At 45.4% G+C, this 24,163-nt stretch overlaps 1 protein-coding gene across 6 annotated transcripts in view; it reads left to right on the top strand.

Moving 5' to 3' along the window:
• The first annotated feature begins 416 nt into the window (after positions 1 to 416).
• LOC142952019 (calcium/calmodulin-dependent protein kinase type II subunit gamma-like) overlaps positions 417 to 24,163 on the top strand; it is a 30,381-nt gene continuing 6,634 nt past the window's right edge. Inside the window, exons 1-18 of one of the 6 annotated variants that reach the window (XM_076093985.1) lie at positions 417 to 644; positions 2,634 to 2,728; positions 8,723 to 8,782; positions 11,408 to 11,462; positions 11,620 to 11,685; positions 12,962 to 13,034; positions 14,171 to 14,273; positions 14,739 to 14,822; positions 14,947 to 15,041; positions 15,543 to 15,665; positions 15,787 to 15,870; positions 16,338 to 16,380; positions 17,161 to 17,223; positions 20,278 to 20,318; positions 21,100 to 21,183; positions 22,596 to 22,640; positions 22,748 to 22,793; positions 23,006 to 23,086. In XM_076093985.1, coding sequence (XP_075950100.1) covers positions 580 to 644; positions 2,634 to 2,728; positions 8,723 to 8,782; positions 11,408 to 11,462; positions 11,620 to 11,685; positions 12,962 to 13,034; positions 14,171 to 14,273; positions 14,739 to 14,822; positions 14,947 to 15,041; positions 15,543 to 15,665; positions 15,787 to 15,870; positions 16,338 to 16,380; positions 17,161 to 17,223; positions 20,278 to 20,318; positions 21,100 to 21,183; positions 22,596 to 22,640; positions 22,748 to 22,793; positions 23,006 to 23,086 — 1,306 coding nt within the window. In that variant the 5' untranslated portion in view covers positions 417 to 579. The remainder of the gene's footprint in view (positions 645 to 2,633; positions 2,729 to 8,722; positions 8,783 to 11,407; positions 11,463 to 11,619; positions 11,686 to 12,961; positions 13,035 to 14,170; positions 14,274 to 14,738; positions 14,823 to 14,946; positions 15,042 to 15,542; positions 15,666 to 15,786; positions 15,871 to 16,337; positions 16,381 to 17,160; positions 17,224 to 20,277; positions 20,319 to 21,099; positions 21,184 to 22,595; positions 22,641 to 22,747; positions 22,794 to 23,005; positions 23,087 to 24,163) is intronic. The other 5 variants (XM_076093982.1, XM_076093988.1, XM_076093983.1 and 2 more) reach the window with 5 other exon arrangements.

Below are 24,163 nucleotides of genomic sequence, written 5' to 3' on the forward strand. Positions count from 1 at the left end.
ATAGTTTGCCTCTCTGCTGCAGTGAGGTGTGACCCACGGTAGGGTGTATCCCAACCAGTGCAGTAAAATGCTGCTGTGATGTTCTCTGCAATATTTTGAAGATATGAGAAGGGACAGCGGACTAGATGTCAGTCAGTCAAACATGCACCATCGCGATATTTATTAACGGCATGTCTCCTAATTATGATCCACTACCCCCTAAATGTATTTAGACTAAATAAGGCAAAATAATTCTGCATCACCTCTTCACAATTTTTGTGACTTCATTGAACTAGAGGCCCTAGTCTCATGCTGCACGAGCCTATTCTCGCGAGGATTCCTCCCCTCTACCACACACACACACACCATCATCATCATCACTCCTCCTCCTCCTCCTCTCCCCAGCCCCTCCCTTTCCGTCTCTGCTCGCCTCTATCCTCTTCAGCTCTGCCTGCCTGTCAGATAGGTACTCCAGTGTTGGAGGCTAGGCTACCCTCCTCCCGGACCACGTACGAGCGAGAGAGAGAGAGAGAGAGCCAGCCAGCCAGCCAGCCAGCGTACCCCAAGGCTCGGGCTCCCCCAAACTCACGGTTTTCAACCATGGCAACCACCGGTACTTCCACCCGGTTTACCGACGAGTACCAGCTGTACGAGGAGCTCGGAAAGTAAGCAGCAGTCGTAACGTCACAGTGTGCATCGTGTTTGTCTCGTCGTCTTGTCCCCCACCCCCGCAACCTCGCCTCACATTATTTCTGGTTAGCTTAAGCTAGCAGTGCGGTAGCTAGCTGACATGTTAGTCACGTTGTGTGCCTTAAAGCTCCGTCAGTTGTGCGTTAACTGGAGGCTGTTACTGCCGTGGTGCAGACATGCTAAATACCCGATGCTATCGGCTAGGCTAGCTGCTCCCGCAGTAACGGAGAGAGCAGCGCGCCAACCAGCTACCACGCTGATATTGATAAACTAGCCGAGTTTTAGCCCACTCGCGCTGCGTCTTTTTTAGTCGCTAACGGGGGGGGATGAATACGCACAGAGGTTTTTGGTGCACTAACAGCTGTTAGCTCTTCCGTGTTGGCTAGTTTCTGATCTGCTAGACTCTCCAGCGGGGCCCCGGGAGACGCCGGAGACGTGTGACATTTCACCGGCCCAGGGGTCTGACAGCTCCGTGCTGGCTCGATTAGACCAGAGGCTGTGGTCGCGAGCTAACTAGGCCGACCACTTTTTTTTTTTCTTCTCTCTCTCTCTCTCTCTCTCTCTCTCTCTCTCTCTCTCTCTCTCTCTTTTAGCAGCTGCAGATGATTTGTGTAACGTTAACCATGTTGAACAACGTTACGTATACCCCTGGATCACGTAAAGAGGAAGTCATTCGGTGCAGGCTTGCGCTGCGTAATGTTTGCACAGTAATGCCCACACCATCCATCCGCGCGCCAGCTGGCACGATTATCAAGTTATCAATAAGCGCATTGTCGTTGTGGGTCTTTTAAAACTGAGGGCAGTTTGATGTTTACTGTGGAAGAGGCAGTGACGTTATTTCTCGGTATTTTGATGACTGCAAGAAAAGCTGTTTCATCATCAGCAGCATCTGTTCTGTTCTTTTCCTCCTGTTGTACCCAAACCAGCGGCCCTGGTCCTATAAAGATACACCAGCCTTAATTTCCAGCTGCCATTTCCACTCTCTGCCTAATAATTGAGTAATCGATGGCACTGATTGCACAGCCACTGCACTGGCACACACACACACCTACACATCCTCCACAGTGGATGCACCGCTCCCCGATTCCTTCTGCAGACTGACCACTTACCTCGGCTTGTGTTTCTGCACCCGTCTGTTAATACATTTTTTTTTTTTTTTTTGCTCCGTCATAGGTTATTAACGTCAAGGCACTGCCTCGTACTTCTGTCACCTCATTTACTGGTGAATAATTGAAACTAAGAGCAGTGGTCGGAGCAGAGTGCAGCGGAAAGTAGCAGCCCTCCGTATATATCATCCGGAGGAGTGCAAAGGCAGCCTTCCTCTTTCAAGAAAACTGCGTAGGGCCAGATACTGCAGGTAGTCCAGGCTGTGAGATAGACGACGCTATGGAAAACGGTGCATAATTCTTGTTCTGTGATGCTCAAAGTTGAGCAATCACCACAGCAGCTAGCAGGTGAAAAATAGGTCAATATGAGAGTCCTCAGAGAATGTCTTAATGTGCACTTCCTTTTCTCCTGGAGCATGTTTATACCTGAACGTTGTTACCTCGTGAATGTATTCATTATTACCCGTTGTGCTAGCTGTTGCAAATTGAATTTCCTTTGGGGCTGTAGGTTACGTTGTATGGTGTGCCGATCAAAGATTAGCAGAAGCACTTGGCCATTCATTTCTAATCCAAGACCTAAGCTGATATCAGCACTTGTGCTTGACAAGCTTGTTATATCGATGCTGAATTACTTGATTGTTGCCCACCTTTTCAGCTTCTACACACTGATGCTGCGATAGTAATGACTGTACACTCAGTGTGTGTGTGTGTGTGTGTGTGAGAGAGAGAGACCAAGGTTGTTGGCATGCACAAAAAGCTAACTGCTGCACATGAGTGGATGCTGTGTGTGTGTGTGAGCAAGCAAGCAAGCATGTGAAATGGAACTGATTTTTGGCTGTTTATGTTCTTTCTTCTTAGGGGAGCTTTTTCAGTGGTGCGTAGGTGTGTAAAGAAGTCATCAGGACAGGAATATGCTGCAAAAATCATCAACACTAAGAAGCTGTCTGCAAGAGGTATGGTAACACCACGCACACACTCACTCTGACTCTGACATGTTTGCCTTATTTGTGGTGAATACTGGAAAGTCAGGCTCAAATGGTAGATGCCATTTTTATATTGTGATAGCTGTCATTACTGGTATTCATACCGGAGAAACAGTTTATAGATAAAACAACAAGTGGAGATGTCTTTTTGTGGTTAATCCAGTGAAAGGGGTGCTGCAGTAGGTCAGGAAACTGTGATTTTAAAGTAAAAGAATGAGGTGCTCTTCAAGGATTGGGCAGTTAGTGAAGTACAAATAAATATCGTCTGTCCAGTTTACTCTTTAAAGGAAGTCTTTGGTTTTAGTTGGTGCTCTGAATTTAAGTTAATTATCCTTTATTAAAGCATTGATCACCAATGTGTTTCCACTCAACAAGTCTTCATCAGGGTATGAAGCGTAACGATGTCAGGTGTTCAAATTTAAAAAAACCTCAAGCGGTCATGTGACCTGTGTCACATGGCTTGAGAGTACTGCCCACTCAAACAGGAAAAATATCAAAGTGAATGCAAACGTGTAGTGGAACTGACTCTCACACATAGCGGCTAAAAGACAAGAACAGGTATTAAATCACAAATTAAGGTCAATTACTGTAAAACTATCAGTATGAAATGACAGTGTGTAATCTGTAATGTAAACCGTAATACTCCCACGTACACTGGCCTCCTTTTGATGCATTGCATCATGCAGATCATTAAATTTAACTTTGCCTGCCATGGCTTCCCAGAGATATTGAAGCGATAACTAATCTCCACTGATCCACGCCTTTCGTCTCCCCGTGTATATATCGTCATATCGCCCGGCCTTATTGGAACGTATGCACATAAACCACGAGTCCCATCATTCCAATGGCAGAGGAAGTCTTTTATTCAATCCTCGTGTCTGTGGGGAGTTCTTATCTGCAACCTTTTGATGGTTTAATGACCCTCTTTATAAACACTGTATTGAGTAACTCTCAATCGCTCCTCTGTGGTATCATTAGACAACTGCTGTACAATGAATTGATCCAAATTTCTAAGACGCTCTCCGTGGAAAGGGCACATGGAGGCTGGGCCTGAGATGAAACGATAAGAACTGACAGGATATGAAAGATGTTTCTCAGCTGATGTCTTGTTAATTATTGGTGCGTTGACGTAGCTCCACAGTCCACTCCCCGAATTTTTATTTGTTGCGCTGGTTTGCTGCGCCTGCAATAGATCCACACCCACGTGCACATGCCTGGTGTGGCGTGCCATGTTGTAATGATGACGTGAGCTCATGGCGGTGTCAGAACCTCCCCCTGGCTTACTTAATTGCTTTCTCCTTTTTTTTTTTGTATCGGACACATTAGACCTGCACTCCTTCCTGACATTCACACAGACACCTGGCTTCCTTTGTTCTCCTTTCCTGCACTCTCTCTCTACCTCCGTGCCTATCGCTCTCTACTAGCTTCTGTCACTCATTGCCTTTCTCTTGTCTCTCTGCAACGGGGGATTGGTTCGTATCGAGGCTAATCCACTTATGCTAAATGTATCTCATCAACCACTAAGACCCCACGATTCCATAGGCGCCGCCCTGTTTGCCCTGTTGTTGTTGTCGTCTGTGTCTGATGGCATTCGTGTGTGTGTGTGAGGGAGAGAGCAAGGAGTCGCACTAATAGAGCATGTCTGTATTGTGAGGCATCTGTGAGTGTGTTGTAATACCCTTATTGTTCTGTCCCTGCCTTCGAGTGTCCACATAGGGCAGCTCCTGGTATTAATGTCCCACCAAGGAAAAGTAAGGGCTCAGCAGAAAACGGTTGGCTCTTCGCGGAGGCACGGCAGCACAATGTAGGCCTGTCTGTGTGCATGTGTGCCAGGAGAGGAAGGAGGTTTTTAACAATATAGTCCTGCAAGGAGGTCAGTGACACTCCACACCCGGGAGTCCAGGTGGAATGAGATCGAGAGCGACTGGGTTAGCGAAGGAGACGACAAGAGGATTTTGTGCTAAGAGGAGAATTGCGGAAGGCCGCATGGCTGACGCAACTTTGCGCCTACACGCACACAAAACACAACGTCCACACACACACGGGCAGCCAGTGCGTGAGCAGGCTGCTTGCCTGGTAGGATTTGAGTGGGTTGTTTTTAGCCCGATGGGGCGAGTGTGACCTCACGCGTGGCCTGGTGGGTAAGTCTCTCCAAGCTCTAGTAAACACTGCAGTAATCTGAGGAGTGGGGGGGAGGGGTGAAAGGAAGGAAGGAAGGAAGGAAGTGAAGGAGGCCAGGATGTCAGGGATGGATGTAGGCCGTTGGCTGTCGGGTAGTCCAGCCTACAGGCAGGTGGGGGTGGATGCGAGTGGGTAGCAGGCTACATAATATACTCACGCACACAAAAAACATCAACCTGATTCTCACCCCAGAGAATCGACGGTCTTTAATGCAAACCTCATTTGTAGTGTGTAAGTGCAATTAATTAAAATGAGCCAAAGTACAAGATACAGCCCCTAAAATTACACAAAAAAACCAACGTAATACATTTAAGTCGGAGAAGAGAAACGGATATATTAGATGTGATGCAAATTGAAATCACTCAAAAGAACTCATGAGATTAAATCAAGAAATTGGTGTCTATTAGAAATTCTATTAATCTTATTAGTGTCACATGGCAGCGCACAGGGTGTTGCGATGGTGTGATGCAAGTTCCATCGCGCAGAAGGAATGCTTTGTTTTATTTTGTTGTTGTTGACGAGTGACGTGACTGAAAAGTGGACGGCTGCTGCATTGTCTGCTGCAACACAGTCGGAGTGGAACACACCACCCTGAAAGCTTTCCTCCGTGTGTTTTTAGTATCGTTCGGCCGCATTATTGTCCCAGAGAAAATGATTTAATTTGTGTTACTTTACTATTATTATTGAATGCTCAGCAATGTCCCAAATTTCCACCTCAGTCCAGTTGGTTCCTGTAACAACAATCTCTCATTAATTAATAGCAAACCTCTGGGATTCAGCAGGGGAATTATATCCAACAAAACCTATATTTTCTGCTTTTTTTTAATTTATTTTTTTACTGCTTTTTCTGCTGAAAATGAGCTTCCATTGTTCTGTTTGGTTCATCCAAACCTCTCTAACCGCGGACTAACCAAGACTTTTGTGTGTCAAGTATAATCAGCAGACCGCTGGCCGACCGTAGCCCCAGTTAGCCGTAGCAAGCCTTCTGAATGCGGGTGGAGAAACATCGTGAATGTGCGATATTTATTCCTCTACAGTGGCAGTAAACACAACACATCGGCCAGTCGGTAACTACTATATTAAGAGCTTAACCAGATATTTAAGCAGACTTACATTAATGTTAACGGCAACACACAGCAGAGCTACGGACTCGCTGGGAGATCCCCTCGTAGTGTGACCTCATCTAAAGCACAGGAACCCACATAGATGGTGATTGTAAAAGCTCCATCACTTATCAGCAAAACGTACTTAAAGTAGTCAATGTAATCTCCTAGCCACCGCTCCCGCAGCTTCTTTGTTAACTGTAAATGGCTCACATGCACACAACGTCGGGCTGAATAATGAAGTGAAACGGTCCGATTATCAGGCAGCCATTGATCCAAAACTGTCGTGGTCAGCTGATCGCATGTTTTTGGATGGTAGTGACCACAAAAGTTGCTTGTGCGAAGAGGCGGATAAAGGCCGACATAATATAGACATGCTTTTGCTATGTTAACATATCTCACTGCCAGATAGGTGTGTGTGGGGAAACTCCTCCAATTAGCCAGTTACATATATATATTTGTCAATGTGTCATTTAGTATATGTAATGAAACTAGAGTGTCATCTGTAACAATACACAGTCCTACGCTACCGTAGCAAGTGAGCTACTTACTGGCAAAACAGCATAAACAGGTTTGTTTAATGGCTACCTTAACTTGCATATGAACAACCGCGAGATATTAAAGTGACAAAACCGATTATTGCACTGCTATTGGTATATATTCAATGCTGGGTTTGCGCACGCGTGTGTGTGCGTGCGTGCGTGCGTGTGTGTGTGCGCGCGCGCGCCCTCTCCATCCTCCTCAGCCGATGTAAGATGGCTGTGGGCCCGCCCCGTGGCAAAGCAGATGGCCAATTAGAGAGCAGCAGGAAGTGCCAGTAATTACCCTCCAGCCCTCTCTTTCCTGTCTTCTTCAACCACACACTCTCGCACCAACAAATAAGGAGATTGAATGAATTAGTGAGTGCTGCAGTGACACTGCACCAGGGTAGACGGCCACACACACACACACACACACACACACACACACACACACACACACACACACACAGGAGCTGTGATCCTCCTCTAGCAAATGGACGTTCCATGTGATCCTCCCTCCTTCTCTCCGTCTGTCTCTCAGTCCTGCGTCACTGGTGTAATTGGAAGGAGGTTCATGTCTCTCCCTTAGTCACTCGCTTCCTCTCAGATGAGGGGAATCTATACCTGCAGACGGTAGACGTGGAGAGTGTCGCACCGCGTTAGACTGCAGCTTTAAAACTATTCCAAGTCAGCAACAAGTTGGAGGAAAGTCGGGCGAAGGACAACGCAGAGGGGTTGCAGAAAGTGACGCTGCTTTTTTTTTTTTTTTTTTTAAATACCAATGTGCTGTTATATTGTGCCTGTACATGCTGTGTTGTAGATGAACAGTTAGATATGTTGATGGATGGTTGCTCAGCAGCAGCATGTGAGTTTTATCTGAGGCTGTTGCTGCTCTGGGGAAATGAATGCAAATCTTAGTGAGGCTGCCTCTGTGTGGTGTGATCGCTGTAGAGCTGTGGGGTTGAGTCGGCCTCGCCGCAGTGGTAACACACACACACACACACACACTGAGTCATACTGGATCATCACTGCAGTTACACCAAGTCACCTCTGACCTCAGCTGCATGGCTCCCAAAACGATGGGAGGGAGTCGTTTTAACAGTCATGTGGATGACATGCAGACGTCTCGTACAAACACGTGCATGTTTACACGCGCACACACACACTGCAACAGGATTCAGTAAAATCCTCAAACAAGGATGTTGGTTTACACATGAGGTGTGTGTTCTTGCTCGCATCCTCTCACAGCAGAAATGGCAACACTCCAGTGTTGTATAGCTGGGCTTCACACTAACCCCTTTGCACACACACACATGTGCAAACCTGTCCACTCATTGTAATTGCTTCACACAGGCTCGTTCATTTTCACAAACGGTTTGATAGCCTTAAATAAAACGTGTGGTCAGTGGAGCTTTGACTAAATGCACCATGTTACCTTTCAGAGGCAAATGCAGCCGCTCAGTGCTCCACTAATAGGTTTGTGCCTAAAACGTGAAACAAATCTTTATCTGTGACACAAACTTTTTTTAAATGTTTGCATTCGTGTATTTCTCTTTACTGAATGACTTTGTGTTTGTGACTTATGCTCTCCAGTAAATCACTATTACAAAGGAAATTTCTGTAGTGAGTCAAATTTTAGTTTGTTGCCGATAAGCAAGTATTGGCAAGCAGGAACTGTCTCGGTCTCATTGTGCATCAGGTGTAGTGACCACCGACTCTACAGTATGGTGACGATACTGAGAAGTAGAAGTGGACCCTGGGTCACAGGTAGAGCTTCTTCTCTCACTCAAAGACATTGTTGGGAATGGGAACACGTCTGATGCCCCCAATAAAAAGCAAACATTACTATTTTCTTAAATTGGTGCAAATGTGGCCTCGTGGTTAAGACCCTAACTATGTAATAATAATGTCCCCGTTTCCATTCAAGCAGGTTTGTGGGATGTCATATCCCCAACTTCCTCCCACCCTTCCTGTGTTCGTAGCCATTTCCAACATTTATATTAAGCACCACAAACTAAAAGCACAACTGCTACAAACTTATCGTCTCATTATTGTGCTTTTTAAAACCGCTACTGAACGCGACGGTTTGACCAGATCACGACTCACAAACAACCCGCTGCTCTGTGATTTAACTTCGCTTTATGCTTTTCTCTCCTCAGACCACCAGAAGCTGGAGAGAGAGGCTCGCATCTGTCGTCTGCTCAAGCACCCCAACATCGGTGAGTTTCTGTGCACGTGACCTGATGTGTGACGCGTCGTTGCTCATGCTCACAGGGTACGATTCTTCACCGGGGTGCAGCATAACTTTCTCTGATAATGCTGTGCTGTTTCCCCCAAATATTGTTAATCAAAATGTATATGTTGAGCGTGCAAGCTGGTGGGTTTCTGGTATTCTCTTAGGAGATAATTGCTTTGCAGGTGTTTCTATAAGTTGAGTAACAGAGTGCTTAAATCAGATAAGAAATAAGCTGCAGGATTTCATGTTCTACGTGGTGCTTACATGGAGCATGATATGGGGAAACTGTTCAGAAGCTTGAATTATATAATCATGTAAACTGGCATAAAAATAACCAGAAGCTTGTGTCACGAAGTAAGTCCGGCTCTCTGGTATCATTGAAGTTTGTTATCGACTGTTAACTCTGTTTTCTATCCAGATGTGAGCGCGTTCAGATGAAAGAGGCCGATGAGTTAATTACAAACCAGTCGCGTGTCGCAATATCAGAACCACAGATGGGAGTATTTAATAAGACACGAGGTAGTCTACGCAGAAAAAGACTGAATAAAATATCTTGTTTAAAAAGATCTAACTGACCAGGATTTCACATGTTATTTACTGACTAATTAACAGCGTGTGGTTATACGTTTTACTTCCATTTATCAAGTCATTAAATCTAAAAACATCATCGTTTAGAGACGACGTGTGCGTCCGTCGTACCGTAGAAGCGACGGCTGACATCGCTGTGTTTTGACTCCAAAACGTTTCTACTTTGCATCGACATATCAAGATGCTAACCGCTCAGCGCCGCTACCGGCGGTTATCATCTTTTTATGAGTCTTGTGCAAATCGGTTGTGCAGTTGTCACGGCAACAGAAACGAAGGGTTAACCAGCGCTGCCTTTTTTATTTTAAACGCACAATGAGTGAAAACCCTGTCTGAGCGAGGTGACTGCAGGTTATCTTCCTCTGAGGAGACGCTTTCTGTGTCTCTGCTTTCTATGACAGTCAGTGACGCCTTTCCCGCTTCACTCCTTATTCCCTTATTTCTCTCGTGTCCTAGTTTCCTGTCGGGGGGGGCCCCCCCACAGGCACTCGTTCGCCCCCTTGCCTACTTTTCCTTGTTCCCTTCCCCTCTCTCTCTCTATCTCTCTCTCCCCCCCTCCCCCTCCTGCCCTTTTCTCCTCGTTTTGACATATTCTGGCATTGTCTGCGTTCAAACTTTAGAGAAAAGAGGGCACAAAAAAAAGAGACAGATGGAGAGACGAAGGCAGGAGGAGTAGGAGACAGATGGAGGGAGAGCGAGAAGATGGGAGGAGGAGGAAAGAGCAGTCGGTCTTGTTTCTTGCTGCAGGGCCATCCTACTTCATCTTATTATACAACTGATATTCATTTTACATAAGGATAACTGTGGCTCCTCGTCACTGAACCTCAGGCCCGTTCTTTGAAGCCTCCGTCCTGCTTCGTCATTCTGCTGCTGCTCTGTTGCATTGACGGTTGGGCCGGGATGGTTACCGCATAACGGCAGTATCGTGGTAATATGAGCTCGTTACCGTAATCGCTCTCGACCAAACACTCACTTATCTCCCGTAATCAAGAAAAATTTCTGGTAATAAGCACTTATGTTTTTATTTAATCGACTTTCTTTCTTTTCTAAACATTTCCTACTCGCCTCTTAATCGCTGCACACATCTGCAATGTTCAGTTATTCCCACAGGCCTTGTGTTGTGCTCTTTGATGGCTATTTCCCTGGTAGACAACCAGAGGTTTGAATAAGGAAATTAGGAATATGGACGTGATCTTCTTGTTCCAGAGCCCAAAAAAAACGCCACAAAGGCATAACTATACAGTGTCCTGTAAAGGGACGTACACAACCTAAATCTATGTCTTTGATCAACTCCTCAGCAACTGTTAACATGAGCTTTCGTGTCCACTGAAAATAATGTCAACATGACAGATGCTCGGTAGTAAAAACGTCCCAGCGGCTGACATGTTTGCTGTTAGCTCCCTCCGCTATGTGGTCTCATAGCCACAGTTTAACCGTCAAACACAGCAGCAGTTTCTCCTCTCTGCCTCACCGCCCTCCAGCTCTCTCGCTATCAAGTAATGGCAAAATGAATATCTAAATAAATAGGTGTGCCAGTGTCAGCACAAGGACGGGTAGAAGAAGAACCCGCTATAATAAGCTTGTGATGAAGTTGTGCGTTTGACTTGTTACTACAGTTTGAAGAACATCAAACCTTCTACACATTATCACTCATGTTGAGCCAGATCACAAGCGACCATCGCAGTAGCTCAACGGTTGGCTACAGGAATATTGGTCGACGAGATCAATCGGGGAATTATTAAAGAAAATGCATTCCTGACATTGAGATGCGCTCTCCATAATCTAGTGGTTAATTAAATAGGACTTAATTAACCACTAGATGCGCTGTCACATCACTGCGGTGAAAAATAAAACAGCGATGTGTCACATAGTGGACGTTCCTTTGGTCCATCTCTTGCTTCAAATATGTTTGCAATTAGTCGCAGCCTCAGTTTACGGGACGGTTAAACAGTCAAAACACTGCAGCAGTTCTTCTTCTCTTGTCTCTATACCCGTCTCTCACTGCCCACCCTCTCTGTTGCAGTGAGACTCCATGACAGCATTTCAGAGGAAGGCTTTCATTACCTCGTCTTTGACCTGTGAGTATATTCTGAACACACACGCGGTGACATTTTAATCCGTGGCTGCAGCTGCGGTTGCTTTGTGTCTGCTAACAGATCTCTCTCCTCTTTGTCTTTTTGTCTTGTTTTCCTCCCCCTTTTCTTTGCTCCTTCTTCCTTTCCCTCCCTTTTCCAGGGTGACAGGAGGAGAGCTTTTTGAAGACATTGTAGCCAGAGAGTACTACAGTGAGGCTGATGCCAGGTAAGCACTTCATACACACACATGCACTCTGCTGCATATAGTTAATGACGATAATGGTGTAAGTGGTTCACTTGTATTCTTGTCAGCAAAATGCACCCCCCCCCCCACCCCCGGTCAACAAGTGCAAAAACATACTTGTCTCTCCTCCGCCACATGCATCGCTCTTCTTCCTGCCTCTACATTGAAGTAATACTGAAGCAATATAGATTTATTCTCATCATCATTTATACATCTTATCATTTAAGCTTTCTCTCCTTGGATCCTGACACCAGTGTTGAGGTGGTCAGGTAGTGGCTTTAACCAGACCCATCATGAGCCAACACACTCACCAGGCCGGTGTAAAGACGCACTCACCAGCCAGTATTTAGAAATGATGGTTTTAGTAGCAGCTGAATTAATGCCCCCATTATTAAAATTGCTAGCGGGATAGAAGCGTATTGACCGTGTAAGGCCGCTCACACGCGTTTCTTAGTATTGATTGTTTGAACTGTCTGGATTATGTCTTAAGTAAATGTTTGTAATGCGACTTGAGTTGAACCTCTACTGTCTTAGAATGTAACGGAGGTTAGTTTTAGTTAAAATAATTATTTTCATTATTGATTAATCCACAAATTATTTTTATTGTCTGGTCGATAAAATGTCCGAAAACTGCAAACGATGCTCGTCACGATCTCCTAAAAGCCCGCAGTGACGATGTCATTATGCTTTTTTTTTTTTATTATTGTTTTGTTGCCAGACCAACATATAAAACCCAAAGATATTCATTTTACAATTATTTAAAACCAGGAAATCAGCAAAACCTCACATTCAGGGAGCTGTGAGGCGTTTCCATGATCCACACATTTCAGATAGCTCCAGAGCGTTAGATAAAAATAAATGTTTTTAATTTAACTTAAGATGCTTCAATATACTTTACTCTCCCGATTGCTGCAACTGACGAGTTATAATCATTAAAGAAAGTTGATTTGAGACATTCAATAGTTCTAAAAGAAGTAAGATATATATATATATATATATATATATATATATATATATATATATATATAGTTTTAATGCAGTCCCTCGTCACATCCCTGACAGTATTCAAGCCTTCTTACCTTTACAACCCTTTTAAAAATGTACATTTCTAGTTTCATGTCATTTATCCTGTAGTGGAAAAGAATGACGTCATGCCCCCCCCCCCCCCCCCCCCCCCAGTTTTATTGCAGTAAATGTGACGTTGTTTAATGAAAGGCATCAACTGACGCGTCTCTCTCTCTCTCCCTCCCTCTCGTAGTCATTGCATTAGTCAGATCTTGGAGAGTGTCAATCATATCCACCAGCACGATATTGTGCACAGAGACCTCAAGGTGAGTGGCTGCCCCGTTGCCGTGACAACCACACGCACACACACACACACACCACTGCTTGTGGCCATGGCAACACACAGATGGCTCTCGGTTGCTCCATCTCTCTCTCTCGCTCTCTCTCTGCATTTCTGCTTCTATCTCTTTTATTTTTTTCACCCTGCGTCTCTCTCTCTCACATCGACTGGTTTTAACCCTCTTATCTGTTCTCAGATCTGTTAGCGTGTGTGTGTGTGTGTGTGTGTGTGTGTGTGTGTGTGTGCACGTACACCCATCCATGCATGTATGTTCATGTTGAGTCACGGTCCGGTGGAGGGGAGTGTCTCTCACACCTATGTCAAGGAAAAGACAAGGACTCAAACACACACACACAGTGTGTACTGTTGTGTAGTACTGTTGGTCTATTATGAGAGAGGAGGCGAAGGCATAGATGAACCTCCAGAGTTGCCAGGACAACCCGTGTGATGTCACTTCCACCCATGGAGCAGCGGGGGAGGCGGGGCTTGAGTCGTCCTAAAATTGCCGATAGGCTCCGGTGCAGAAAAGAGTAGAGGAGGAGAGCGTCTGTGCCACCTCCAGTTCCCTCTCCTTAGCCCGGTTTAAGGAGGTGATAAAAGTCCTTGTAGAAAGGACGACAGTGTGTGTGTGTGTGTGAGAGAATAACACTATTACCTCGAGCGCTGCCCGTCTGATTTGTTGGCCTTTTATCCTGAGTGGGCTTTTTACTGTGGCCCTTTATGTCCTACGGCCTCAAACAACGGCCATTTAGAACACTGCCACACACACGCCGCCACTCGCTAAGTACACTTTCCATTTAGCATGCAGTCTGCAGCGCTGCCCAAATGACTCCCCGAGTGGTTTCCATGGCTACGAACACATGCCCATATAAGGGCGTCTGTGGAGATTCACAACCACTCGTCCTCTCTCCACATCCTCCGTCTTTTCCATCGCTTTCTCACACCTTTATCCCCCCGCCCACCCCCACACGAGCTGTGTCGAATACATCAAATATAAATATTTCCGAGAAAGAGCTTTGCTGAAGATCGCCTGTCACTATCCGTCTCTCACTGTCTTGATCTCTTGTCATACAGTCTGCTTCACCGTGTGTGTGTGTGTGTCTGTCTCTGTCTCTCTCGCAGCCTGAGAACCTGTTGTTGGCCAGTAAGATGAAGGGAGCTGCAGTGAAGCTGGCAGACTTTGGCCTCGCTATTGAAGTGCAAGGAGACCAGCAGGCTTGGTTTGGTAAGAAAACATAAACAGTGACACACACATACACACACACACACACATGCATACATGCATATCAAATGTGCTGGACCATTACCTGATCTGTTATTCCATCTGGGTGTTTAGCCCTCGATAGTTCATGTTTAAACATACGAGTCTTTCATACAGTAGATCTGTGCAGCTAAACCTCCACTTGGAAGCCAAAGAATATTTGAGTGAGCGTTGCTTAAGAGGCTCACACACACACACACACACACACACCGTCCAGTTCATGCTCAGGCCATTGTGTCTTGGCTAACAGCCGAGCTGCCGGCATTTGGCCAACTCTCCGGGATGATTAACGAGCATTCGCTTGTGACTCTACGATGTCATAATCTGATCTTGCGTTGGAGTCCAATAGGCGTCTCTCATCTGAACCGTTCTCGTACAGCTGCACAAAGGCATCGGTTAATCGTGTCCTCTGGTTTTTCCGGCGGGCAGGGTTTGCGGGCACCCCTGGCTATCTCTCCCCTGAAGTCCTGAGGAAGGACCCCTACGGCAAGCCTGTGGACATTTGGGCTTGCGGTGAGTGTTGGGAAATAAACTTGTTGCAAGCTGAATGTTGTGTTAAATTCACTATTTTATTATTGTTACTTTTTGCTGCATGCATTTTGTGCCATGATGTCTTTTTCTCTTTGTTTTCTGTCAGGTGTTATTCTCTATATCTTGTTAGTGGGATATCCTCCATTCTGGGATGAGGATCAACACAAACTCTATCAGCAGATCAAAGCTGGGGCATACGATGTAAGTGTGTGTTTGGTGTATACTTGTGAAGGGTGCAGTGCAGGGCTTTGCTAAGCAGTTTTTGAATGTTTAATAGTGTTCAATTGAGAGCTGGTCCAGAGCTATTGATCCTATCAGGGCCTCCCTGACGCATTGCAGAGAGAGGTGTGTGTGTGTGTGTGTGTGTGTGTGAGACTGTGTGAGAGAGACGGAGAACCAGAGAGGGGGTGTCCTCCTTTCTCAGTCACATTGCAGTTTCCAGAGAGACTGGGGAGGTTTCACACGTCCTGTTTGTCGAGAGTTTACTCTTTATTAAGAACATGGTTTAAAGAACTGCAACAGTCCTGTTGATTCAAAAACAACTAGTTTTGTTTTCATATCTGCCTAATTTTGACAAATACACTCGAGACTTGACGCCCAGATGTTGTGGACTCCCAACAAGTCCTTCAGGAAACATGTATCGTCTCCAATCCCCCTTCTTTCCTTTCCAACTGTCGCACCTACTTTATTCATTTTTCCCAGTTCCCGTCCCCTGAGTGGGACACGGTGACTCCAGAGGCAAAAAACCTGATCAACCAGATGTTGACCATTAACCCAGCCAAGAGGATCACCGCCGAACAGGCCCTCAAGCACCCTTGGATCTGCGTAAGTATTCACAGAAAACACCAGAGAGATTTAGATAATTACTGTAGTTTAACCTTCAAATAACAGATCCACACAAACACAGAGTTCACGTGTGTAATTGTTTGTTGTTTCCCTCCTGCAGCACCGTTCTACAGTGGCATCCATGATGCACAGACAGGAAACTGTCGAATGCCTCCGCAAGTTCAACGCTCGTCGAAAACTCAAGGTGCTCATCTTAAACTTTGATTAAACAGTCTCAGCTTTTTATGTCAAATGAAAAATAACTTCCCAATGTGAACTATTGCTTCGGCTCGGGTACAGAAACTGTTTCAGTATTGAAACGATACCCGACTCTAGTAGTTTGCATTCACAGCCGTACATGCAAACTCATTTATCAAATCTGTTTGCATACAAGAAACAAATGGAACTTAGGAGGCGTGAAGACTCGCAGTTAACGAAGCATCTCACCAATAACACAATACATCAGAATGTGTTTTGACAGTTAGATGCTGTTTGACAGAACAAACAGAAAAGACTCCGCTGCACTGTGATGAAGATGCTGCTGAGATTAAAATATTACCGTCCCATTAGAGATGAAGACGGAGCAGTGAAGAAAAGCTGAAATCCTGTTAAATACAACAACTCCTTGCACTCATTATACCTCCTTCCTCTCCTCCTTCTCTCCTCCTCTAGGGAGCCATTCTCACCACCATGCTGGTGTCCAGAAACTTCTCAGGTGGGTGTGCCCTTCGCCCTCAGCCTCCCACGTAGCACATGCGGAGGGAGAGGCGGAAGGAGAATGGATAGAGTCCTCTGCACCTCTTTTAACCCCCTCACCACACACACACACACTCACCCACTCATCCATCCTCAAAATAACAATACGTTTTTGTGTATGCAAAGGAGTTTACTTGCTTACAACATTAAAATGGATTTTAAAGTTCCTTGAAATCATGGTAGAAACAATGTATTGGTAATGATGAGTGCATTTCATCCTGATATATGTGAGCAGGCTAATGTGTGATATTATTTCATGTACCAGATAATATGTGGGCGCCAGTTATGTTCATGCTAATGTTCTCTCCCTGTGTGTGTATGTGTGTGTGTGTGTGTGTGTGTGTGTGTGTGTGTCTGTCTCTTTTCTCTGCTGCCTGTGGAGCTTTTGCATGTTTGAGATTGAAGCCTAGACGTTTTAGAGATTATGTTGGGGGGGAAGGAGACTGCTAAGATTCTGTGTTTGTATCTCAAGTCTGCTGAGAGTGACTTGTTTTCGTTGAAGCTTTGTTCTCATCCTCTAAGCAATTGGCCAGTCGATGGCTAATGGTTTCAACCCTGGGCCTAGAAAACCACAGGGGTGCACGTCTTTGCTTCAGCCCTTTTTCTATCAAACCTTGTGATGCGTCTGGGCTGCAGCCAGCACACCCTGTAGCCTTCTAGGCCCACGATTTGAACAGCGTGAGATCGAGCTGCCTTAATTTGTATAGCTCCTCCCAACTGTAGCATTTCTGTCCAATAGTGGGCCGGCAGCATACCAACTCTGCTGCTGCCGCCTCCTCCACGGCCTCACTGGCTCAGGAAGGTACGTCCCAGAGACACGCCCATCCAATTCCTCTCCACACACAGCTCACTTCTTTGGTTCATAGGACGGGGCGGGACCCCATTATCACCCACAGACTCCTGCATGCAGCATCTTCATTGATATTCACACACACGCATGCATACTCACACACATTTTTGCTCATTTAGGGTCATATAGATTCGGTCGTCTTTGCTGTTGTGCAAAGATATCACATTTTATACACACAATCATGCACATCAGCATCACTTAATGCTAATCGATTCAGTTCAACCTGCACTCCAAAGTGCTTTTTACATTCACACCTCACCACCACTCAGCCTCCACCTTGTAACGCCCATTTCATCTCCCAAATTAGTTATGTACCGTATTTTCCGCACTATAAAGCGCACCGGATTATAAGGCGCACCTTCAATGAATGGCCAATTTTAGAACTGTTTTTATATATAAAGCGCACCGGATTATAAGGCGCACCTTCAATGAATGGCCAATTTTAGAACTGTTTTTATATATAGGGCGCACCGGATTATAAGGCGCATAGAATAGAATAGCGTCGTAAGTGTGTCTCTTGAAAGGTGCCATTTTGGGGTCTTTATACACACAAGTGGTGTTGGACTAGGAGTAAGCACAGTACCGGTGTTTACCGCGGTGCGGCTTTGTAGTTTACCAGTCGTACTGAAACATTTTGACAGAGTGCCGTGTACAACCAGTATGGATCAACCAATTAACCAATTGATCCATATATAAGGCGCTCCGGATTACAAGGCGCACTGTCGTTTTTTGAGAAAATTAAAGGCTTTTAAGTGCGCCTTATAGTGCGGAAAATACGGTAATCACATCTAGCAAGCTCCATCCTGACTTCCAGCTGACCCCGTACGCCTCTGTGCTCTCCCCCGAGCACAGGGCGGGCTGGGGCAGGGGATGAGGAGGGGCATGTATTTCTGGGGCAGGGAACTGACACAGCAGGGGGCCGGCAAGAGCTGGGTTGGCGTGCTGCCATTGTCGAACCTGGGTCTGGTGGGGAGGGGAGGGAAGGGGCGGATGTTGAGAAGCTGGGGGAGATGTTTAGGCTTGAGGTGGAGGATGGGGGGGGTACTGCCTATGCTGCTGCTACCGGAGCCAACTGTTGAAACCATCACCATTGTGCAGCCTCCCTGATGGATACCGTGAGGTAAAAGGCACCCCAAGTCTCATCTCCCCCCTCCTGAGGACTGTTTTTAGTACTTTCAAAAAAAGCCTCAATGTGATGTATTCTCTTAATTCTCCACGAACAGAAGGATGGTTTCCTTTTAGTTTTGAAAGTACTAAAATCAGTCTCGGCTCTCAATCTGCTGGGTGGTGAAGGTCGGCGATTCCGATGGTGGCTCCATGGATACTTTAGAAACAGACACTGTGGAGCAGACTGGATTTCCTGTCACCCTTTTCTCCAGACGTGAAAATCTTCTTTGCTCTACAGTGTACATTAATCTCGCCATAGGTAACCAGGACCTGTGCTTAGGTAGGATTAAGCTGAAAGGGGAGATGAATCCGTGCTGGTATGTGTGATGTGATGCGCTGAGAATCGGGGTGTCTGTGGTGGTTTGATTGTCGGCTAGAGTCCTCCGAACGCGGGGCTTCCTCACAGGGACGGGACCACGGTGACCGCTTCGTAAGTTTCCGTGAATCTCATGTGTGACGTCATCGTTCCAGATTGGACTCCTCAGCTCTCCTCCTGTTTAATCGTCCAACACGTCGTTTTTTGGTCCTCTGATGATTCTTTACAGTCATTTTTCTTTTTGTCATTCTATATATTTTATTTATTTATTTATTTTTTTACTGTATCTGCTTTCTTGCACATCTCTGTAGAGTATGCCTGAAACCAGGCGTGGCAGTTTGCTCACGACGTTCCCTTTTTTAAAATGACATTCCAGTAAAAATACGTGACAGGAAATGTGCATTTCTGTAGGTTTCTAGTGAGCCTTGCATGTGTGGTTATAACTCGTAAAATGTGCTCGGGGGAGATAAAACTTCAGATGCTCTCTAATCCGTCCTTACCTGTGGTGCACCCCTCCCACTGAGGGTCATCTTGGCCTTTACCCGTCATGTCACGTGAAGTTGGTGACCATTCTCTGGAGGAGGAAGTGAAGGGCGGATTTAAGAGAGCGTGTGAAAGTGGTGTTCCCATGCTTTTTCCGTCACAATTACCATCAGGGTGGTAATTGTGACGGAATCCCTGACAGCGGATGTTTGCGCCCCTGAACAATAGTCTCTTTTACCTGGTAAAGGAATGATGTTTTTTTTATGAATGCCGCATGACCAGGCCAAGATAGAAGTATCGACGCAACAGCCCAGATTAAAGAGCACGGGTTGTCACTTGATATTGTTTGTAAATGCTGTGCCCCGTATCTCCTCTCTTGTATTGAAATACTAAGAACTCTCTTTCAACCCCTCCCCCCTCTCTCCCCCCGTCTTTCCCTCTTCCATTTCTTTTTGGAAGGTAAGAAACACAAGATAAGATTTTTGGAGTGTGTGTGTGTGTGTCGGTAGAAAAATTAGAGAAACGGAAGCGACCGACAGTTGAGAGCTTTAGACTGAGAGGACCGGGGCCCTTTAAAGGAAATCAATGATTTACATTAACCCAGCTCATCGCCGTCGATCCTGGTGGCAGTTTGAGTCTGACCATCACTCTCTTTTGAGATCTACTGGGGTCTTACAGACAGGAAATGGATTTAGGAAGTTTACTTTGCTCTCGGGTTACTCTCTCTCTTTTCCCCCCAGATGGCAATGAATGGATTATGATGAGAATGGGTTTGGCAGAGTGTAGAGCCAAGAGAGGAAAAAAATGCCCAAGAAATCTATTAAATGCATGTTATTCTTTGGGAGCATCTAGACGTACTCTGCTTTAAAAGCTCTGCTATTGGGGTGTCATAGATGTGACAAATTGTAGATCCAGGTTTTTGCTGAAGTTGCAGATTTCTATTAAAGCTGTAAAAAGAGCTGTGTGGATTGGCACCGGTGCTGTCGCCAACAGTAAACCATTTCTCTTCCATTCTATCCTCTTTCTTTTCTTTTTTACAGCATGCAAAAGTTTACTCAACAAGAAGTCAGATTCTGCTAAGGTAAGGACACGTCGGCCCTCTTTTCTTCTTCTTTATTATGTCCGGCGGTCTCTCCTTGATTAGCTGCCCCCCCCTTCTGTTCTTTTGTCTCAAGCTCACATTGTCTTCCTAGTATTATGTTGAGGAATATCTTTTTCATACACTAATTGTTTTTGTCAGTTTTAATAAGAAGTTTTGGGGTTTTTGCCTTAAATGTCCCATGTATTTCTGTAGGGGATTATGCTACACCGCAGGGTTTCTCAACCTTCCTCTGGCCTGTTTTTAGATCCCAGTATTCCTGTCATCTCATCCAAGTTTGAGAAACTCTGTTTAACTGTTATTATTTTCTCCAATTTCAGTCACAATCTTGTGTATATTCATCAGTTACCTTTTTCTAATGGTGGTTTTATTCATTCACCTTTAGTCTTAGTCAGAGGTTTGCTGCTTCTCTCTTTTCCGAGCAGTCTCCGTCATTCTCTGCTGCCATTAAGCGTCTCCCTCCCCTCTCCCCTCTCCTCCCTCCTGCCTCCCTCTCTTTCTCCCCCGCCCCAGGGGTCTCTCTGTGCAGTTAAGTGGCAGAGGCATAGAGAGTTAGTGAGGCAGTTAAAAGGATGATCTAGAGGCCATTCTGTGGCACTCACCCTCTCATTTACCCTGTTAGCTCTCAGCAGCCTAGGAGCCTCCACCAACATTAGCCCCATTCACTAAAAGGCGCCGAATTCTAATGCTTCTACGTGTGTGCGTGTGTAACGTGTGTGTGTAACGTATGTGTTCACTCTGAGTGTTTGCGTTCTCGTCCCAGCCTTCTACCAACAACAGTAAGAACAGTATAGTGAGCGCCATCAATGCCCTGAAAGACACCAACATGGCAACCAACGCCCAGATGGTACAGTAGGCCGCCGCAGTGTTGGTTCCTGTTGCTGTGTTGCTTAGTAGCCCGTCGTGCCTCACCCTCCATCGTCATAGTCGCTGCTTGGCATCCTTCATCTACCACACAGGAGTTGTTGCGCCGTAACATCCCCTGAGCCGGCAGTACCCCTCTGACCATGTTACCCCCCCCCCCCCCAGGTGCACATGTGTTCCTGAATTGTACAAATATATATTAAACTTTTTGGAAATGATTAAAAATGCTCGTCATTACTTTGAATCTCGGGCTGCACATGTGCACTCTTTTTCTAGATTCCTAAGGCGCATGAAGTTTATGTGATTATATGCCTCTGAAGTGGCAGCACAGAGAACTGTCCTGGTTTGTCCTGGTTTATTCACTCGTGCTGAACCGGCTATCCCTTAACCTTCCCACTAACGTCAACACCGCCGCGCAACCGTCCATCCTAACATCCAACCTGTTTACCTCGCCGCCATTACCATCCCGGCATCCTTACTGTACCGCCAAACTTCTTTCATCGAGCCCTCGTCCAGTACTAGCATGTTGTCATTTTAGGATGCTTTGATAGCATGCATTGCATATTACATATTGTACCAGTATGGATACTTAATACACTGTCAGGTCAGGTAGTGCTTCTCAACTGGTGGTGCAGGACCCCAAAGAAGGTCATGTGACTGAAATCATGCGTTTGTCTAATCTTTAAAATAATATCTGCCAGTCGGATAAAACAAGAGATGTGATTGCGAGAGACTGTGACATTTTGTAGACCAAAGAGGTCATTTAAATCATGAAACAGATTGGCAGACAAATCCGTGATTATAATAAGTGTTGGCTGCAGCGCTAGATAAAACTGACTCGGCTTTAATTACATTTTTCTACATAATTTAATCAATTAAGCTTAAGAAGCCCCGTGTGATATCATCACAGAAGGATTCCAATTAAAGTCAATAAGTCGATCAACAGGAAATTAATCTGCAACGATCAATGAATCAATAGATTGTGGATGCTTTTTTTATTTTTTTAACAAAATGGCCAAAAATTCGCCGGTTCCAGCTTTTTTTTAAAAAAAATTTTTTTTTTTAATTGTGATATTCTTATTCTTCTATGATGATAAACTTTAATACCTTTTGGCCATTTTATGACATGATATAGACCAAACTATGTTAAAATGATTTTACTGATTCAGTGAATATTTAAGTTTATTAATCGATAATGACAGTAATCATTAGTTGCAGCCCTAAATGGTAATATTGAATCGTCGCACCAGTCCTCGGACTAACCCACTCCTATGACTGAGCTGTAGTGTTGGGTCCTGACCCCGTGGCTGAGGCTTGGGTCCCAGTTTGAATCCAGTTGAGAAGCACCGGTTCGGGGTTCCGATGTGTTGGATTAACTCATGTTCTGCATCGCAGGAGTCTCAGAGCACAGTGGTGCACAACCCTCCTGACGGAGTCAAGGTGAGATGTGTGTCCGTGTGAAAGCCAGAGCGTCTCAGGACTGGTGGAGCTCCAGAGCCGGCCGTGTTTAATTTCAGTATCTTTTCTCTCCGTCTCTCTGCACTCAGGGATCAACGGAGAGCAACACCACCAACGACGAGGAGGAGATGAAAGGTAGGAAGCGTAGTCGAGTGTTTTAGTCTCCTTCTCATGTTCTTACCCACTCACTCGTTCTCTCTCCCATCTAGTAAAGTGTGTGTATTTGACTGTAGTGACTGGCAGGTGTGCGGAGATGCAACACTCTTGACTGTCCACCTGTGGCGTGTGTGTGTGTATATGAATGTATTTTATTGTGTGTCTGGCTACGTTTTGTGTGTGTATTCTAGCGGACAGTTCGATGCTGAGTCAGAGCAGCGCTACAGAGGAGATGCCCCCACTTCTGCCCTCACCTCAAAGCTCACCTGCCAGTAAGTTTATCCATGGCAACCAGAAGCTATACGGTCGCCACTGGCAAGGACCTAACACCCCCCCCCCACCCCCCACTCCCCACTCCCACCCTGGCTTTTTGTAGTCACTGGCAATCCTACATCTTTGAGCCTCCTCACTCTGATCCACCAAGCTGTTTTTGAGGGTTCCCACTGGTTTTGGGTTCGGTCAACTCTGGGAACGGCATAGAAATTAGATATTGATTTGATATTGGCATCAATTAGATTTATTTAAAAGATGAGTCAGGTTTTATTCTTGCACATCATTCCAATTGGTAATAATAAACTAACCAATGATCAATAAAAACACGAGAAGTCAGACGAGTTTCAAACGAACCTCATCGTCTCGTTCTTTGCACATCGATAAGTGTGATTTTATTGTTGATGATTTGGCAAAAGTCTGGATTTTAAAAGATCCCAAAACGTTTGCTCGTCAATATTCCACGTTGTCTCATGTTTGTGCGACGGTTATTGCGGAAAAGTTTATTAACATTTAGATGGTACCAAGTCACAGCGTAACATACTCTACGGTGTTCATCAAGGTCTTGGTGTAGTAATATGAGTTTGTAGGGATTTTTAATCATTTATATCAATTCTTGAGCGGCCAAACATTGTTAGTTTTGTACCAAATCTGTCCAGCAAACGGTATCAACATTGTAACGACTTGAGGCTATTTACCAATAATGATTCCTCATCCAGCACCAATGCTGTTTTTCCTGTCGTGTAGATCCATTAATACTGTAACATACAAACTGCACCTGAACCAGCTGGACTAAACCTCACTGTGCTCACAACAAACATAACTCATTTTATAGGTCCCAGAGACACTTTGACCCAATTATGCTCATGAAGAAAAACCTCATTGAATTCTTCATCAGGGCCACTGTGGGAACCCTGAAATGTGTGTGTGTGTGTGTGTGTGTGAGAGTGAGAGAGAGAGAGTGTTTTTGGTGATCACAGCATCTATCCCCTTGTCCTCCTAATGTCACACCTCCAGCTGGAGGAAGCCTTGCTTACCTTGCAGCTGTGTGTCCTAAACCGGGCCCTTCAGCCCGTCTG

This window comes from Anarhichas minor, unplaced genomic scaffold, assembly GCF_050575085.1.
Source record: "Anarhichas minor isolate MPS153535 unplaced genomic scaffold, ASM5057508v1 ptg000017l, whole genome shotgun sequence".
NCBI lineage: Eukaryota > Metazoa > Chordata > Actinopteri > Perciformes > Anarhichadidae > Anarhichas > Anarhichas minor.